We start from the raw sequence: 19,686 nt of genomic DNA, 5'->3' as shown, positions 1-19,686 counted from the left end.
AGAGATTAAGGAGGATCAGGGAAAGAGGAAGAGAAAGAAACATGTCCATTTAAAAAATAAGTTACAGTGGCAGAGCAGCAAGGGTTATATTCAAAGCATAAAGTAGACCACTGTTACACTCTTTGCAACATGGAAAAGGAGACACTGGGGAAGAGGATTCTTCCCAAGTCCAGTGTGGAAAGGAATATATGAGGGGAATCATCAACAGGCACACATCTTCAGAGGACCATTGCCCTGCCAGCTTCTACCCTGCTTCCTGCTGAACCTGCTCTGTGGTTCAGGGGCATTCAAGACACTGTAAATTGAGCGCAGTGGGACACACCAATCATTCCCAGAGTCTTGGGAGACTGAGTATCAGAAGTTCAAGGGCAGCCATGACAATTTAGTGAGACACTGTCTCAAAATAAAACAAGGGCTGGGTATGTAGCTGAATGGTAGAGCAGCCCTGGGTTCAATCCCCGGTTTTATAACAAAACAAAAAACACTATGATACCTATTTAATGGACAGAAAAGAGATTCTGAGTAAAGAAAGCTTTAGGTTTACCCAAAAGCCACTCCATCAGCATAGTTAATTTTAGCAATAAAAGCCCCCTTAGTGACTGCTGAGAATGAATGTAGTGCCAAGGGATAGTGCCAGAGAGGCCATCAGCAGGTTTTCCCTGGAGCCCACTGGAGATATTCCCTGATAAATAGCTTCTCATATGGTGACTTGGGTAATTGGGTATCATGAGTATTCCTGTCCAAGAGTAGAGCAGGTTACCTTGATAGGTGGTAAACCTCCCATCACTTGGGGCATATAAGTTGATGTGACTTACACACTTTGCCAAGGAAGGTGTAGAAGAAATATTCCAGCAAGCAAGAGAAATTGACCTGGATTTCTCTGAAAGCTCTGAGATCTGGGTGCTTTCAAAGGGCCCAGGCAAGGATTTCTGACCAAAAGTATTTTGGCAGGAGGTTTTTACTCCAATCACATTTTAAGATCCAAGTCTGGCTTCCTGTGAGGTGTTTGTTTTTCACACAGGGAGACTGATTTGGGTTCCGTTCCGTTCGGTTGGGTTGCAGGTAGAGGGATATGACTTCTAGCAATTACCTTTTGTTCCCAGATAAAGCTTAAAAAAAAAAAAAAAAAAAAAAAAATGGCGTGACCACGTAGGTCAGAAGACTGGGGCTTTAGTGGACATGTGGTGGAGGTAGGAGACATACTTTTTAGGAGCCCTTCTGCTGGGGGGATCCCTAGAAATGGTTCTGATCCTAGGAGGCCCTATCTGGGTACTCACGGCAAAGTAAGGCTCCTGATCCTTACAACAATGGTCATTCAGCCCTTGAGCCCTATGTACCCATTCGTGTCCATGACCAACGCTCATTAAGCACTAGCCATGGGTCAGTTTCTGGATGAGTTTTACCCATATGTATTTCCCTTTTCTAAGGAAAGAGCAAGTTGCGTTCACAGATCTAGTGCAAAGCCAGCGTCCTTCCGGTCTCCTTGGTCTGCCTGCCCCATCCTAGCTATGTTGCAAAGATTGCAAAGGTTGTAACCATCGGTATTAACATAGAACCCCAGCACAGAGGCTGCACTGGAGACTCTTCGTATTGGCAGGAGAGAGCAAGGAAAGGGATCTTGCATTGTTTCCCACAATATTCTCAACAGACTAGTTCAGCAAGGGAATGAACGAAGGGACGATTGAGTGGAGGGGGTCTCTGGCGGAGCAAAGACTCCGGGGACCACAAGGGCGGGAGCCCAGAGTCAGGAGATCAACTTTGATGGCAGGAAATGTGCCGGGCCTACACCTCCCCTGGACAAGAGAATCTCAGAAGGGGGCGGAGGGGTGGGAGCACGAGCCGGCTAAAGTCCAAACAGCAAGTGGCTGAGCGGGAAGCTACTTATATCAACGTCCGGCGGTCACTGGCCTCTAGTCCCACCGCCGCCAGCCAAGGACAGGTAGGCCAGGTCAGTTGGAAGGTCTCATGCTGGTGCCGGGGACCAGAGGGACAAGGCTGGAAGCCCAATCCGAGGGAAACTGCCGCGTGGCCGCCTCGGAACCTGCCAGCTCAGTAGCGACCCACTCTGGGACTTGTAGTCCTCGGCTCCCCGGGGCGCCGTTGTGAATTCCGCCAAGACGGAGCGGGAACTACATTTCCCATAAGGCCAGGAGAAGTTTGGGGTTACCGAGAAAGCGCCCCGGCTGCTTGCGCCTTCCCGGTGCGATGGGGCCGCTTCCAGGGGCGAGCGGCTGTGCGAGGACCCGCGTGGTCCCTCGTGAGGCTGCCCGCGGGTTGAAGGAACTGCTAGCCGGGGAGACGAGCCTATGAGCAGTTCGGTGGCGGGGCCGGACTGCTGCGGAGGCCTCGGCAACATCGATTTTGGGAAGGTACTGAACTAACCCGGCGACCGCGGGCACCCACAGAGGAACTGGGAAGGCCTGCGGTGTGCGGGCGGGCGCCTCCTCCAACGCTTGCAGGGCGGAACCACGCTGTTACTAGGCAACGGGGGCGGGACGTATTGGGCGTGGCAGCTTTTTCCAGAAAGGCGGCTGGTGCGCGGCCGCGTGTGTGTGCGAGTGTGCGCATGTGCGTCAGGTCTAGATTGCGTGTGTCAGAGGGTGGGGAGTTACTGAGGATGTGTGTGTGCAAGTGTATCTCTGAGATTGTGTAAGTCTTCGGAATTGTATGGGCAGAGTTACTCTGTGTGCCTGGGAGTGCAAGCGTGACTGAGGCTGTGTCTGCGAGTAACTGTGAAGGAGGCTGAGCATGTGCGTTTGGGGGCATGCTGTGTGGACGGTGAGAGCATGTGGATATTTGGGAACCGTGAGGGTATCTGCTCCCCTTCCCTCTCTAAAGCCACAGCAAGAAGTGGTTGGAATCCTGGCCCCTCCAAGCACTGGCCCTGAAGGGACTGCAGATCAACTCCTTCCCGGAGGAGGAAAGTGTTGGAATGGGGATGGGGGAATGGGTCCTGGACTCTGGGAACTTGACCTGTCCCTCAGCAAAGTCATGATCAAGGAGTTTGCCTTTTCCTCCATCTTTCCAGGCTCCAGGTTCAATGCATTTTGCTCTCCTGCAAAACGTTTGCTTTCTCTTAGATCTTCATTCACTTTTTTTTTTTTTAACCATTCACTCTTTTTTATTTTAATATTTTCTTAGTTATCAATGGATCTTTTATTGATTTATTTATATGTGGTGCTGAGAATCGAACCCAGGACCTCACACTGTGCCAGGCAAGACCTCTACCACTGAGCCATAACCTGTGCCCTAACCATCCACTCTTTATGGAAGCCATAAGATACATCTTGTTGGAAGTAGCCCCTTATCCAGTTTATTTACTCGCTTCATGCATTCCTCACACGTGTTCTTATTCACTCACTGATAACAGCCAGCATTTCCTGAATGCCTTGTTCTAGGACAGTCAAGAGCCTGCTATTGGGTTTTTATTCTTGTAATGGAGACATAGGCCTGGAAACAAAGAACTGTTCTCTTAAGGAGATAAAGTTGGTCAATGTTTTAGAGAACACCTGGTAGGGAGAATCCATATCTGTAGTGAGGTGATTGGGATCCCAGTGCTGAATGATAAGCCAGTGGGGTAGGATATTGTGCTGGAGGGAAGCAGGTGCACAGGCCTTGAGGGGACAAGAGAATGCTGGTAGTTGGCCCTGAGGGTGTGCAGGACAGTTGATGTGGACAGGGAACGAGGGCAGTAGAAGAAAGGAAGAAGACTAGTTTTCTCATTTTAGTAAATTTGCCATTGAAGCATAATGTCCAGTTAGTGAGTGGCAGGTCATATGTGTACACCTTCTGTATCTACCAGGGTGAACCCATTTGTTGTGACCACCCAAAGCAAGATAGGTCATCACCAACTCTAGGAGATACCCTCAGGATCCTCCCTGGGGAAGACTGATGTCACATTTGATGGAATCCTTAGAGTTTTCTGCCATCAATGGCCATTAGAGATTCACAGGACTGTGATTTATCTTTCATTATTATTATGTTTTTCTTTTGCAATGCTGGGAATCAGTCCCAGGGCCTTGCACGTGTTAGGCAAGTGCTCTGCCACTGAGCTACATCCCCAGCCTCTGTGATTCATGTTTTATATCCTCATATATCACAGATGGAAAGGGCACTGGCTGGAAAGGTGGGTCACCATCTTCAGGGTGAAAAAATTGTGAGACCACAGGGCAGAATTAAAGGACCCCTGTCCTACTGCCAACCTCTAGCATTGCTAGATGGTTACTGGCCCGCAGTAGGGGAGTGGAAGCAAAGTCTGTGTTATAGACCTAAAACCAATAGGTGAGAGGTACAGTGGTAGATGGGGAAGATTACCTGGCATATGTGAGAAGGGCTTTTCTGCCCCCCCACCCCACCCCATACAAACAGAGGGGAAGGCTGATAGGGCTGTGTAGCTGGAGAACTGGAAGCATTAGGGGGACAGGTCAGGTTGACCCTCATTGACTAACATTCTGTTTTTTCTACTGTTGCCCTTTTGGTTCAGTTAAGCTTCCTGTTGCCAAGGGATTTTTCCTAAAACAACAGCAACCACTTATAACATTATATATGTGTGTTCTGCGGTTGCTTTCCTTCAATCATAGTTTCTGGGTTTAAAATATGTCAGTCCCTAGCCTGAGAGATTTTCAATAATTTTTTTTTTTTGATATGTGCTCATTTCTTTTTTTATTTAATTTTTTTTTAAATTTTTACAAACTGCATTTTGATTCATTGTACACAAATGGGGTACAACTTTTCATTTCTATGATTGTACACAATGTAGATTCACACTATTCATGTAATCATACATATACATAGGGTAATACTGTCTGTCTCATTCTACTCTTTTTCCTTCCCCACCCCCTCCCACCCCATTTTCCTCTACATCATCCAAAGTTCTTTCATTCTTCTCTCCCCCCTACCCCCCGCCACCCCTCCTCATTATGTCATCCACTTATCAGAGAAAACATTCTGCCTTTGGTTTTTTGGGCTTGGCCTATTTCACTTAGCATGATATTTTTCCAGCTTTATCCTTTTACCAGCAAATGCCATAATTTTATTCTTCTTTATGGCTGAGTAATATTCCATTGTGTATATATACCACAGTTTCTTTATCCATTTGTCAATTGAAGGGCATCTCAGTTGGTTCCCCAATCTAGCTATTGTGAACCTATGAGCATCTGAGCTGTAGGTTCTCAGTGCTGTCAATGGAAACATCACGTGTCCGCATATAATTTAGCAAGGGATTAGCTAGCTCAGTGGTAGAGCACTGGCTTAGCATGGATGAGGCCTGCCCTGGGTTTGATCCCCAGTATCACAAAATAACAACTTTTTAGTAGCTACATTATGTAAAAAGAAATAGAAAATATAATTTTGCCAAGATATGATCTACCTTGTACCCACAGTTTCTGCATTCAAGAATTACACCTACCATTGATTGAAAAAAAAAGTCTCATCTGTCCTAAACACGTGCAGACTTCTTTCTTGTCATGATTTCCTGAATAATACACATAACAACTATCTAAATGGCATTAACTTGTATTAGGTTTTATAAGTCACCTAGTGATGATTTAAAGTATATGGGAGGATGCTTGTAGATTATCTATAAATACTGTACCCTATACAAGGGACTTGAGCATCTACATATTTTGGTGTGTTTGAGGATGCTGGAACCAATCTGAGGGGCAACTGTATTTTACTGCTGTTCATATATAAATATGTTTCCTCATGTGGCACTGTAAGCACTTCATAGCCACATGTAGCTGGTGGCCGCTACAGTAGTGCAGAGTGCACCTGTTGGGGGAACACCTATCCCATTAACCAGCTGTCAGCTGGCATTGAAATCTTGGTTTTGCAATTAATTAATTAATTTTTGGTGCTGGAGTTGGAATCCAGGGCCTTACACATTCTAGGCAAGTGCTTTACCACTGAGCTACACCCCTAGCCCTTGGTTTTGTTTTTAATGTAAGAAAGTCACCCGTTGGTGTGAGGCGCATGCCCACTGCAGCCTCATTGACCGAGGCCCTTTTTGCCTCTCCCTGCTGTGAGGTCCCAGAGTCTGCTTTTCAACCTCTTGGCTGCATGGAGCAAGCTGGCCAGCAGGCAGCTGGGAGTAGGACCTATCCATTTGTTGTCCACAGCAAGGGCACCTCTAGGACTCAGAGGATGGCCCCAGAGGGGACTGAAGCTGCTGGCTTCTTGTGGTACCCAGATTGGCAGAGCACCCTGAGCTTCTCAGCCAGGTGGCCTGTTTCAGGTCTAGCCATCAGGACTCCTCTGCTCACAGGAGCAGGTGGATGATGATGTCATGAACTCAGTGTAGGTGTCACAAAGTGTGCTTCAATTTTTTGGTCTGTCAAATGGGGATAGGAACAGTGCTACAGCAAAGACCAAAATGAGATAAGGGGTCTGGAGAAGCATTATAAATTATAAAATGCAGCACAGTTTGAGGATGGTCTTCAGAAGGCAAAGGCCCTGAAGCAGGAAGCTGAGAGACTAGGGAGGGGAAGAGGCCCCTCCACCTGCACAGCCCCCATTTGCATCAGGCTCAGCAGAATGCACCACTGGAGACCAAATCCCCATGGCAGAAATGGGGCATCTTGACTATTGTGTCAGTCAGCTTCCCATCACTGTGACAAAATATCTGAGATAGGAGTTGGGGATTAGCTCAGTGATAGAGTACTTGCCTAGCACGTGCAAGGCCCTGAGTTCCGTCCTCGGCCCTGGGGGAAAAAGAAACAAACCCAAAATATCTGAGATAATCATCTTGAAAGGAGAAAAGATTTATCTTGGCTCACAGTGTCATAGTTCAGTTGGTGGTTGCTTGTCCCCATTGTAGCATAGTACATAATGTGGGATCCCATGGCAGAGGAGGCCTGTTTACTTCATAAAGGCCAGGAAGCAAAGACAGACAGGAGGTTCTGGATCCATGTCCCCTCGAGGGCACACTCACAGTGACCTGATTCCCTTCCATTAGGCTTCACTTCCCAGAGACTCCATCACCTCCCAATAATGCTGAAGGCTGGTGACCAGGCCTTCAACACGTGGGCCATTATGGGGGGACATTGGAAATCCTTTCACAGAAAGATGTTTGCCTGTTACACAAAATTGTTTTAAAAATCTTTTGATTTTTATCACTTTAGTTAAAGTAAATATCAAACTGTTATATTAGATGACTTATTTTGTGATTTTTTTTTTTTTTTTTTTCCCAAGGACATACATTTTGTCTTAGTATTCTGTGAATCAGTCAAAACAGACGAGGGCTGAAGCTTTTCTTTGCTCTTTGAAACTGGGCAAGTCAGGTAAAGTTTGAAAACTCTTGGCTCCTGTTTCCTCTGCTGCTGTTGAGGTGGTGGTATGCTTTTCCATCTTTGTCTGTTAACATGGTGATTCAATGGATATTTTGAGTGATGGACTGTCTCTGAATTCCTGGGGTGACCCCATGGGGTCCTGCCATGTTGTCCTTTGAGTATAGGTTGCAGTTTTCTTGTAATGTCTTTATCTAGTTTTTGTATTAAGGTGATGTTGGCCTCATAAAGTGAATGGGGAAGTGTTCTTTCTTCCATATTCTGGAAGACATTGTTTGGAACTGCTGTTATTTCTTTCTTAAATGTTTGGTAGAATTCATCCAGTGAAACCATTGGGGCCTGGCACTTTTTTGGTGTGTGTGTGTGTGTGTGTGTGTGTGAAGGTTTTATAGATATAGGGCTAGAATTTTGGTAGTTTGTGTCTTTCAAGGATTGGTTCATTTCATCTTTAGCTGCATTATTGAGTTTATGCACATGAAGTTCATAATTTTATCATTTTCACGTTTATGAGTTCATTAGGAAGGTTCCTTTTTATTTTTTATTTTTCTTATAAAATATAATTTTATTTTATGTTACTCTGCTGTTATATAACAGAGCATAACATTTTCATAAGGCTTTTTTGGGACTACAGTCAATGATTAGCAACACACAATAGTGCTCCAACTCTCTGAAGAACAATCACTAGATCAACTGGACACCCTCTCACATGTGCACAAATCTGCATGGAAAAGTACTAAAGTTTTAGACGTGGACTTGTGTACTTTTATTTCCCCTTCTAGTGTATTAAGAAATGACATGCACTTTAATTTGCCAAAAGCAATGCTTGTATTCTGGCAGCAAATGCTACTTCTATTACATAGTAAAGTGAATACCAGAACTACAAAGGCAGGAGGAGTAAGTGAATTTTTATTGGGAAGGGAAATTGTCAACTTAAACAGCAGCAAATGATGAGTGAATAAGGAAACTCCCTGTTATCACAGGTAGATATGACCTCCACAACATGTGATACACAAGAGGCATTTCAATTTGTGACCCCTGGCCAGGAAATGTCAAGTGCTTTCCCATTCAATCTAATACTTGGAAACCCTCAAAGAATAAGGAAGGGAGTGTAGAAATTAAGAGGTTATGTAGAACACTTCAAATTGCAATTAACTACATTTTCTTATCTTCACAGTAATACAAAACACAGTCACTTGTAGAACTGGTTCAGATTACTTAAATACCAGATACATTTTTAGTCCTAAGTGTTTGGAAGTTACTTATGTTTATATGAAATGAAACTATTAATACTTTTCTACAGCAGTAACTGCACACCAGGAAGGCCAAGACAAACACAAATCAAGGAATGGAGTTTTCCCAAAGCTGCAGTGTGAAAAGACTATAAACAGTTGATTCCATACACATGAATGGGGTTCTTTGCTATAGGAAATTCAAGTGGAATAAGGAATGGAGATGTGTTAAAAGGTTTCTTGAGGGAAAAAGGATAACACCCTGTTTGCATTTAGTTTTCAGCCCCTTCTGCTGCATCACATTCTTCTCCTGCACTGATGTCCATAAGTTGTCTCTAAGCAACTGCATGATGAGGGTGCTGTCCTTGTATGAATCTTCATTCAGTGTATCAAGTTCTGCAATGGCCTCATCAAAAGCCGTTTTAGCCAGTGTGCAGGCAAGCTCTGGGTTATTAAGGATCTCATAGTAAAATACAGAAAAGTTAAGAGCCAGCCCCTGGTGGACTGGGTGTGTGGGTTACATCTCTTTCTTGCTTATATCAAATGCCTTTTGGTAAGCTCTTTGGGAATTATCTATGGTTTGTTTCCGATCATCACCACATGCAACTTCAGCAAGGTACCGGAAGTAATCTCCCTTCATTTTCAGATAGAAGACCTTACTCTCTGGATTAGTTGCATTGGCTATTAAATGCTTATCCAACAATTCCAGGACCGTGGAGCAAATGGACCTCAGCTCCGACTCCACTTTCTCCCGATAGTCCTTAATCAGCTGCAACTTCTTGTCGGAGGTGTCGGTCTTCTGCTCGATGCTTGAGATGACCCTCCAGGCGGACCTGCGGCCCCCGACCACGTTCTTGTAGGCCACCGAGAAAAGGTCGCGCTCCTCGTTGGACAGGTCGGCTCCCTGCTCGGTCACGGCCTTCATGCAGGTGGCCATGTCGTCATAGCGCTCGGCCTGCTCGGCCAGCTTGGCCTTCTGGATCAGCTGAGTCTTCTCCATGGCGTGGGGGCCGGGGCCGGGGCCGAGCGCGGGCGAGCGCCGACCCGGATAGGGAGCCCTCCTCCTCCAGAGCTTCTCGTCTCCGCGGCCGCGATTCGAGTCTGCTTTTTATTTCTGATTTTGGTAATTTATGTCTTATCTCTCTCTCTTTTGACCAGTCAGCCTAGAGGGTTATTGATTTTACTGAACAAAACAAACAAAACAAAACAAAACAAAAACAAAAAAAAACTCCCTCCCTGAAAAGAACCAACTCTGGGTTTGACCTTTTTTTTTTTTCTATATTTTTTCTCTTTTTCAGTTGGATTGGTATTTGCTCTTCTCTTTTTAATTTTTCCCTCCTGCCTGCTTTGGGTTTAGCTTCTCTTTCTCTAATTTCTTTTCTTTTTCGGGGCTGGGGGCCAGTAGGTAACTAGGAAATGAACTCAGGGGCACTCACCATTGATCCACATCCCAGCCCTGTTTTGTTTCTTATTTAGAGACAGGGTCTCACTGAGTTGCTTAGCACCTCGCTTTTTCTGAGGCTGGCTTTGAACTCACAATCTCCTGCCTCAGCCTCCCTAGCTGCTGGGATTGCCTGCATGGGCCACTGAACCCAGACCGCTCTAATTTCTTAGGGACAAAGTTTATATTGCTGATTTGAGTTACTTCTTTATTAATATAAACTGTTCCCTCTCAGCGTGGCTTGAACTGTAGCCCACGGTTTCTGATATATTGCCTTTTCATTCAATTCTAAAAATTTTCTTTGAAAATTCTTGTTGGCCTCATTATGTATTTAAACAGATATCTTTGTGTAACTGGTTTCTCATTTAATTCTGTTGTAGATTGAGAACTTCTTTTGTATTCTTTCTATTCTTTTAAATTTAAGGTGTACTCTGTGACTGAGAATGAAGTCTGTGTTGGTGAATGTCCCACATGCCCTTGAGAAGAATATGCAGTTGCTGTATCATGGGGTAGACTGTCAAGGTCAATTTAATCCAGTGCCATTGTTTTTTCTCATTTTCGGTCTACTTATTTATTACTGAGAGAGGAGTGTCGGTTGTTAATAAGAATTATGAGATCTGTCTATTGCACCTGCTAATGCTGTGAAATTTTTAACTTAAAAAAATTTTTTTTAAGGAAATAGGTTATTGTTATGTTGCCCAGATTGGCCTTGAACTCCAGGGCTTAAGTGATTCTTGTACCTCAGCCTCCTGAGTAACTGGGACTGCAGGTGTGTGCCACTGTGCCCTGCTTGCTGTTTAAGCTTCGTGTATCTTTAATCTGAAAAGTGGGCAAACCTCCCTGGATTGTGTGTGGACTTATTCACGTAGTGGTAATGGCTAACATCAATCAAGCTTCAAATGTGTCAGACACCTTGCCATATACTTTCCTGGTGTTGTCTGTTTGATTCTCTTGACAGTCTCATGATGAAGGTTCTGCTGTCATTCCCACTTCGGATAGGAAGAGCTCATGAGGTTTGCCCAGGGTTGCCTGCCAGGGTGCTATGTTTCATATCTCTTCTGTCCTGAGCCTCACTGAAGCCCCTTGCTGGGGTTTGGCATACTGTTAACTTCCCAGTGAAGGTTGCTGACTTTTTGTTGTGGTCTCCAACCTGTAATATGTTTGGTAACATATTTGGGTAATATATTTGGGTAAATGTGTGCAGTAACACCAACCTGCTAGTTTCTGTCTTGGGCCCTGGAAGGTGCATTACAGAAAGGGGGTCTGAAGCTCACAATGCAGCAGTGGGGCTGAGAAGAGGCCACCCAAGGTAGAGGGGATCAGGGCCCTCTGTGGTTCCACACCAGGAAAGGGGCCCATATGGGCCCTAGATAAGGTGACAAGAGCATGAGCCAATAACCCCTCTTTGCACCTGGCCTGAATATGTTTGATGAATGAAGAATTAATGAACTGAAGAATTAGTATCTCTAACTTCCCGAAAGGAGTTATGGATTTGTGGGGTTTGGTGCATCTTCAACTAGATTTTTTGTTGTTGCTTTTAATTTTTTGTGGTGCTTGGGATCAAACCATCAATACCACAGGACCCACTAATACTGCAAAATATGCCTTAGGGGTCACAGCTTCTTTTGCCTCTCTATGCTAGGCAAGTACTCTGCAACTGATCTACACCCACAGGCCTAAAATTTTGAATTTAATGTGGTGTTGGGGCCATTCTTTTTTGTTTGTTTCTTTCTTTTATGGTGGGATTCAGGAACACCTCAAAACCACCCAGAACCATCCACAGCTGACTGGTACTATTGGAGATTACTGTTACATTGTGATGTTCTAACAAGCTGCCTTAAACCTCCTGTCTTACCATAGTCTCCACTGTCGGGGGCTTGCTTGCCCTCAAATTCTAGCATTGCGTCCGCATGCCTGAGGTCATTGTTCTCTCTCTGGCTCTTGCTTTAGGATGTGTCTTCTTAGGAGGATGCCCCCTAGAAAGTGAGAAAGGTGACATGTGTGTCTAGTTAAGGTGAAGCAAACAGATAAAGGGGATGGATTGACTTTGGTGCCAGAGCACCAAGGGGGCACCCTGCACTTCGCTCCTATTCTTGCCTCTGTCCAGAACGTAATCCTGGGTGGCAGGTCTCAGCACCCCATTTCAGTGTAGGGAAACTTGAACTGATATGGGTAGTGGGGTGGTCCCTCCATGGAGTAGGGATGGGGTGGAGCCCTGCCCCCAGACCAGACTGTAGGTGCCAAAACCCAGAGTCCTTCCTTAGCCAGATGACCGACCCCCAGTGTAGAAAAAAGGGTCTTGGGGTTGTCTTAATATCAAACATCTTCCTTCTACTCCTAGCAGAATGTAAGCCCAGAAGAAAAAGACTCTGGCACATTCATTCTCATGTCTCTGTGCCAGACACAGGGCTTGAACCTAAAGTTGCCCTGTAAACACGACCCGAACCTGCCGACACGACAGCGGCATGACATGACATGACAATGGTGCTTGTGCAGCTTGAGGAGAGGCAGAAGAGGCAGTAACTCCAGAGTCACATTTTGCAGTATTAATGGGTCCTGCTTGGGGCCCCTGTCCCCTTTCTGGGCAGCCCCCACCTTCCTCCTGTTCTTTGATGTATATGACACATGTAACAAAGTGGTCAGTTGTTTGCTTGCATGAGATCAATCAAAGCTCTTTGACTCTCCTGGGGCCCTGCTGTTTGTTTGGATGTCACAATGTGGCTTGTACCTTAGGTGCTATTGACCCACTGCAAATAATTCCCTGACAGCAGGACATTGCTCTGAAGAGTCCCCAGGGCCCTCAATGAAGTGAAATTGATATGAACCTCTTTCTTACCAACCTGGGGGGTTTCCATCGCTGAGCCTATTCATCAGTGACCTGGGTGACCTGAGTTATTCCTGAAGCTCACCTGACATTTCCTCCTGGCTCTGGTACGTCACTCCTCTCCTTTATTCAACCTCTGATGTCCCTGCAGCTTGTGACCTTGAGGGAGTTACTGGGTAGCAGAAAGCTGGGACTTGTGCTGCTCGAATGAGGGGGCCTCTGACACTCGCTGGAAGGCAGAGTTGCGGCTCTGCTCACATCAGAACATGAATTTTCTCTCTGCTGATCCAGTTTCAGGAGGGAGTTTGGGAAGTGACAGTAATGAAGAAAGGACCTTAGTGTCTCCCCTCTTCCTGAATTCCATTCTGAAACATTAGTCATTCTTTCCTGCTAAGCAGGTGCTTCTCTTGGCAACACGAGGTCTCAAGGTAACCCAGGTTACCAGATGGAGTTTCTCTTCCTTCTGGGGGCAGATTGACCAGGGGTATGGGACCTGGGTGGAGGTGGGAGAGATGGAGCCATATGCTAGTTTTGATCAGTTTGACCCTAATTGGAAAACCTGGGCAGATGTCAGTAGTTATGGGGTTAACCATATTAGTTGAGTGCCTTAGTTTCCCTCCTTTACTTTGGTTCTCACAAAAGTCAAAAGAAGCCTATTTCTGGGCTGGGGTTGTGGCTCAGTGGCAGAGTGCTTACCTAGCACGTGTGAGGCTCTGAATTCAATCCCCAGCACCAACATTAAAAGGAAAAAAAAAAAAAAAGAAGCCTATTTCTCCTTGTCCATTTCATCTTTTGTGAGTGCTTGTGACCAAGAAATACTGACTTTGGTTGCTGGGGTGGGACCAGGGCCTCTCTTAGCTGTGGAGACCCACATCTTATGGAGCTGGCTCTGCCCCTACCTGACTGGGTTTGTGGGGCTTCTCCAAGCCTCTGCCTCTCTTATCTGCAGTGGGAATGTAAATAATAGAACTTTTCTTTTAGGGTGTTTGTGGATTGCAAGAAATAAGGTATGTGCTCAGCTTAGTGACACAGGCTGGGTCATTTTGTTGATCTTTGATTCCCCTGCCCCCCCCGGAGTAAGTAAGGGTCTCCTTTGTGGAAACTCAGCATTTGACTAACGACATTGAATTGGATTCTTTACAACCTCTTAAAGATTGCAAGGGAACAGTTCTCCCCAGGGCCTGTGGGGGAAAGGGGGAGAGTTCCTATTTCTCCTACTGCTGAGGTGGGAGGGGAGGGAGGTTCCTTTGCCCTGGAGATGCCCTTATACCCCTCTCCTGTCCCGTTATCCTCTTCCCTCTGTTGTTCCTCAGGCTGCCACCACTGAGAAACTGAAGCCTTCCCACGGTCTGCTGGACCCATGTCCGGCTCTCTGGGCTTAGTGTCCCCAGGTCTTTCCTGCTGTTCCCTTTCACCTGCTGGGCGGGACTCTGCCCTGGAACTCTGCACTCTCCCCTCATTTCTCTTAGGCTTGGGTAAGAGCGGTCTGGTTCTGTGGCTCAGGGTCACGGCCCTGTAAATGCCAGGGGGCATGGGGCCCAGTGCCCAGGGCATAGACCCAGGCCTCTGGCACTGCAGGCTCTGTTAGGCAACCTTGTGCCAACCGGGTGAGCTGGTTGTCCTGGCACAGGTGTACCTTCTCTCAGCTGCCACCAGCTCCTTGGGTGTCCGAGAAACTGCTGTGATAGCCAGAGCACGCTGTGTGCCCAGCTGGAGCCTGGCATAGTTAATCAGCCACCAGGAGCTGAGGGCATCCGCAAGGGTCCACCTGGGAGGCAGCATTGCCTGGAACCCTGTGCAAGCTGCTTCCCTCAGTTTACTTCTGTGAAAGGAGGAGGAGAATGGGAGAGAACACCTTTCCTCTCACTCTGCTTAGTAAGAAGTGACTGCAGGCCCCTGCAGATCTTCTCTGTGGGGATAGGTTTTCACCAAAGGGTGGGAGAATAGAAGAATAGAGAGTTTAGAAGAACAGTGGCCCCTTAGAGAACTCACCTTTAAAGTGCATTCAAGCTAATGAATCTTCATCTACAGAATTATTAAGTAAACTTCTGTGGAATTTTTTTTATGGTGCTAGTGATGAACACAGGACCTTGCATGTGCAGGCAAGCACTCTACCACTAGCTGCACCACTGACCTGAGCTGTAGTTTTGTGATGCACATCTGTAATCCTAGTGACTCAGGATGCTGAGGCAGGCAGATCGAAAGTTTGAGGCCAGCCTGGGCAACTTGGTGAGACCTGGTCTCAAAAAATTGAAAAAGAGCTGGGAGGTAGCTCAGTGATAGCATGCCTTGGTTCCATCCTCAGTACCGCCAATGGCCACTCATGTTGGTTTCGAGCTGCTCTGCCTGTGATGATTCAGAGGGTAGGTCCAGGTCTTTTAGGATGTTCAAGCCCAGGACATAGACCCCATATGTCTGTCTGTGGGGAGCTGCAGGGAGGCCAGGGCATGGCGATTCCTCATGTGTGGAGGGGACAAATGGGGAGAGTGGTGTTGGCAGGGAAGGGTGGGCAGTGGGCTTCATAGTGGAGCTGGGTCTTCAGGACTCTTAGCCCTAGGCACCTCCCTTCACCCCTGCTGCTCCTCCTAAGCCACCTGCCGCCCAGCTGCACACCTAGGCGTAGACAGGCCTCGATCAAGAACTTAAGGTGGCCTTGAAGAGCTTTAGGTCCTGTGATTAAGCAACCTTGGGAGCCCCTCCCACCCCTTGCTCTAGCCATCCCACCCTGTCAACACATAATTTCTCAGCCCCAAAATGGGTATTTGTGAAGCACAGTGTCTGGGTGACTGGTGAATCCAGGTCCTGTGGCCTTGAAAGAGGCTGCCCGTGTCCAGACGGATTTACTCATTGTTACTGCCTGCCTGGTTGTCTACCTGCTTGCAGAATCCCCACAGAGGCTGCTCTGGCAATTTCTTACCTCCTTCCAAAGCCAGATTGGAGCAGACCAGGGCAACTGAACTCACGAGTCCCTTAGAGATGACTTAGCTCTCAAATTTTACTGATGATGAACTGAGGGCCACTGTTCACCAAAAATTTACTTTTTGCACCAGTGGGCTGATAATGATTTAAAAAAAAATTTTTTTTAGTTGTAGATGGAAACAGTTATCTTTATTTTTTTAATGTGGTGCTGAGGATTGAACCCAGTGCCTCACACATGCTAGGCGAGCACTCTACTGCTGATCTACATGCCCCCTGATACTGATTTTTATTATCAACCAAAGAATAGTCCATCCAGATATGGTGGTGCATGCCTGTAATCCCACTGATTTGAGAGGCTGAGGTGGGAAGATGGCAAGTTCAAAGCCAGCCTGGGCAACTTAGTGAGACCCTGTCTTCAAAAATAAAATAAAACAAAGAACTGGGGATGTAGCTTAATGGCAGAGCACCCTGGGTTGTTGTCTCCAGTAACTATCACACACATACACACACACACACACACACACAGTTGAGGAGTTACTACAACATAGGGGTAATGATTAAGTAATTGTGATGGGTATACAATAAAGACATAAAAGAGGGTATTGTGGGTGAGAGGTAGGGGAATCTTCAGCTGGGTATTGAGGGATGGGTAGGAATTTGTGAATGGGGTACAGAGGGACAGAGGACATTCCAGGCATGTGCAGAAGCCATTGTGAAAGCCACTGTGAAAGCCGTGGGTGATTGGGGTGGCATGTGAGATTGGGCAGGCCGTGGAAGGTCTGCTCTGTGAGGAGGCATGAATGTACCTTCTGGTAGGTGCTGCAATGTGGGAGCCATGTGAAGGTGAGGAGGCCTGAATGGGGGTGGCCTTCAGGGGTGAGACTTCATCAGGGAAGGCTCTGAGGGAAAGAGAGGAGGCCACTGAGAATACATTCTGTCCTGAAAGAAAGCATCATCCACATAGACATCATGGGGAAAGGTCTTGATGAACTTGACCATTATTTTACTGTTTAGTATGATTTTTATTTTGAATTGCATGTGGAAAGACATCATGATCTTTCCAGTCCTTTGGGCCTAAATAAGGAAAAGTTTAGAAAAGAATGCTTCATCTTAAAAAACAAACAAACAAACAAACAAACCAGAAATGAGTATTGAAAGTATCTTACTATTCCCTTTTGCTTCTATATCTGAGTGTCTCACTGCAGGGGATTTTGCTACCAGGGGACATTTGGTTGTTACATGGGATAGGAGCTGCTGTCCTCTGGTGGGTAGAGGCCAGGAGTGGGGGTAGGGGAATGCCAAGTATCCCAGAATGCACGGTGCAGCCCCCTAACCACCAATGACCTGGCCCCAAATGCCAACAGTGTTGAGGTTGAGAAGCCCTGTTTCCAGAGGCAACCAGTATCACGAATTTAGTACATTGTGTTCTGATCTTTTTTTAAAGCACATACACAGAAAGAATATTTAATACCATATTGTGTTGTTTTCTAAAAATTCTAAAAAATTTGTATCTACACTGTGAATGCTGCAACTTGCTCTTTTCATTTGACTTTATGCTTTTGAGAAATAACATGCTGTCACATAGAACTGTAACCTATTTAACTTCTGTGACTTAGCTACTTTATATGTGGGTCATATTTTGTTTCTCCATTTTTCTACTGATGGGCATTAAGATTATTTTTTATAATAATAATAATTATTATTTTTGTGGTACTGAGAATGGAACCCAGGGCCTACCACTGAGCCACATACCCCACCCACCTAGTTTGTCTCTAATGAATTGTTCCTGGTCATTTTTGCTGCAAGCTGGCAGAAACATACTCATGCTCTTTGTGCTGTGTGTGGAATTACTGCGATTTGGGGACATGCCTCTGTGGTTTGAAAGACCCCTCTCATACCCTCAACAAGACTTGAAGTGGTCCCTCAATAAGTGTCCCCCCCCACACACACACACACATGTACTGGGAATTGAACCCAGTGCTTTGCTCATGCTAGGCAAGTGTTCTACCACTAAGCCACATCTCCAGAACTTTTTTTCCTTTTCTTTTAAATGTTATTTGAGACAGTCTTGCTAAATTGCTGAGGGTCTTGCTAAGTTGCTGAGGCTGGCCTCAAGCTTGCAATCCTCCTGCTTCCTGAGTAGCTGGGATTAGAGGTATGCACACATTACTATTGTTTTAATTTCCTTTTACTTGATGTTTAGTAAGGTTTAGCATCTCTCTTCATGTATTTGGGCACTTGAGTTTTTCTGGGGCCTCTGAGAGCCCTCATGTTGGAGGGTCCAGGTAGCATCTAGTTCTGGTGTCACTTCCTTTGAGGAAGCCGGATGCCCAGCTTCAGAACCATTGATCTCCTCATCCAGCACCCATGCATACCTCTGCGGCTGCCAGGCTGGCTGCCCTCCCGACAGGGCATGACACAGTTGATTAGGTTTTGGCTTTTTATCTTGTTTTATGAGACCGCAGCGTGGTAACCTTGGCTGGGCTTGGATGTTCCTGAGCCTCCCAGTGTGTTCCCAGAGGATAACTTTGTCTCTGAGTTCTGGGGGCTTTTAGGTCCTGGCAGTCTCTGGGCGGTGCTGGGCGGGCCTCCTACAGACGCCGGCTCTGTCCCTGCAGGCAGACCTCTGCGTTATGACCTGGCTGCTGGGCTACGTGAACCCCTGGGATTCCAGCTTCGTGGCGGCCATCCTCACCATTGCTTTCAATCCGCTCTTCTGGAATGTGGTAAGTACCTTGTGCCTGACCCTGTTCAGCTAGGTGAATCTTACGTGGTAGATCACTGCTGTTCAGGCAGATGGATAGCTGGATGGCTCTGCTCTGCCCTCCTGTATCTTTTGCCATCCTCTACCAATGGTTAGCACCCTGTGAGGGTACACTGTGGGAAGTTCCTTGCCTCGTGGGCCCAAGCAACATCTCGACACCAGCAGGCCTGCCCTGGGCTGACATCAGGGTGGTCGAGGGCAGTGGGGACTGGCCCTCTCGGTGCCACAGGAACCTGCAGCAGAGAGCTGCCTGGTGGTAGGGCTTCATGTGCGCCCTCCCTCTCACTAGTAGCCATCTTATTCATGAGTTGTTTGCTGGGGCTATTGGGTTCTCTTCCCTCTCTGCCCTGTCTCACCATAAAGCCATTTTCTTGTGAATCCCCCTCCTCCAGGTATGCTCTGTAACCATTATTGTTGTTCCTATATGTGGCTTTCTGTAAAGTAGCTTGTGCGACTGGGGTGGAGGTATGATGGGTGGTAAGGACGGCTGACACCCATCTGATTTCAGGGACTGAAATCAGAAGACAGAGCTGCACCCTATTCATTTGTGGACACAAGGAGACACGTTTGGAGGCCTGAGGACTCTGTAACCAGGCCAGGGTTGTGTAGGCAGTGTTTCTGGGCCCTTAGAGGAAGCTGTGGGTGGGGCAGGCCATTGGCTCTTGCAGCTCTTGGGCTCTGCTGCCTGGCATGGCCCGAGCTGGTGGTCCCAGGGCTTATCCAGCTCTCAGCTCGCTGATGCAGAGCTGTGGACGCTCTGTGATCACCCTTGAGGCTAATCTGAAGAAGGCCAAGGTCCACGTCAGCAACACACTGTTCCCAGTTGTTTTCATTTAAGGTGAGCCTTTGGTCCCAGGGCAGAGCACGACATGTTTTGTATCTGGTTTATGACTTGGGCCTTTTCTCCATCTGGGGAGAGTGGCAGTGCGTAGGGGTAGGGCCAGTCATCTTAGAGTGGCCACATTCTGAATGTGCTGTCCCTGTTGGTCCTGAACACACTGACCCTGCTTCAGGAGGGGGCTTTAGGGAGGGAGGTCTGGAGTTGGGACCAAGGCCAGTAAAAAGAATGTGAGTTCCTCTTATTTTTGAGAAGCCTTGGCCTCTGAGTGTGTGGCTGGATGTGCCAGAGTTGGTCCTGATCTCCTGACGTGGCCTCCCCAGCAAGGGTGGGTGTCTGTGGGGCCAGGCATTCTCAGCCTCATCTCTGCTGTCTTCTCTCCCTTCTG

At 46.8% G+C, this 19,686-nt stretch overlaps 1 protein-coding gene and 1 pseudogene across 7 annotated transcripts in view; one reads left to right on the top strand and one right to left on the bottom strand.

Annotated features, from left to right (window-relative positions):
- The first annotated feature begins 1,856 nt into the window (after positions 1-1,856).
- The window catches only part of PEMT (phosphatidylethanolamine N-methyltransferase), an 87,921-nt gene continuing 70,091 nt past the window's right edge, over positions 1,857-19,686 (top strand). The window contains exons 1-2 of one of the 6 annotated variants that reach the window (XM_079133805.1): positions 1,857-1,948; positions 18,315-18,422. In XM_079133805.1, coding sequence (XP_078989931.1) covers positions 18,330-18,422 — 93 coding nt within the window. In that variant the 5' untranslated portion in view covers positions 1,857-1,948; positions 18,315-18,329. Of the gene's footprint in view, positions 1,949-1,973; positions 2,370-12,702; positions 12,885-18,314; positions 18,423-19,686 lie in introns of those variants that run through there. The other 5 variants (XM_079133804.1, XM_079133803.1, XM_079133806.1 and 2 more) reach the window with 5 other exon arrangements.
- On the bottom strand, positions 8,369-9,512 carry LOC306657630 (14-3-3 protein theta-like; annotated as a pseudogene). Its single transcript has one exon. The product of its transcript is annotated as a 14-3-3 protein theta-like (transcript).

The sequence above is a fragment of the Sciurus vulgaris genome, assembly GCF_902686455.1.
Source record: "Sciurus vulgaris genome assembly, chromosome: 3".
In the NCBI taxonomy this organism is placed as follows: Eukaryota; Metazoa; Chordata; class Mammalia; order Rodentia; family Sciuridae; genus Sciurus; species Sciurus vulgaris.
The sequence above is the reverse complement of the archived record's forward strand: the minus strand, read 5'-3'. Positions and strand labels throughout refer to the sequence as shown.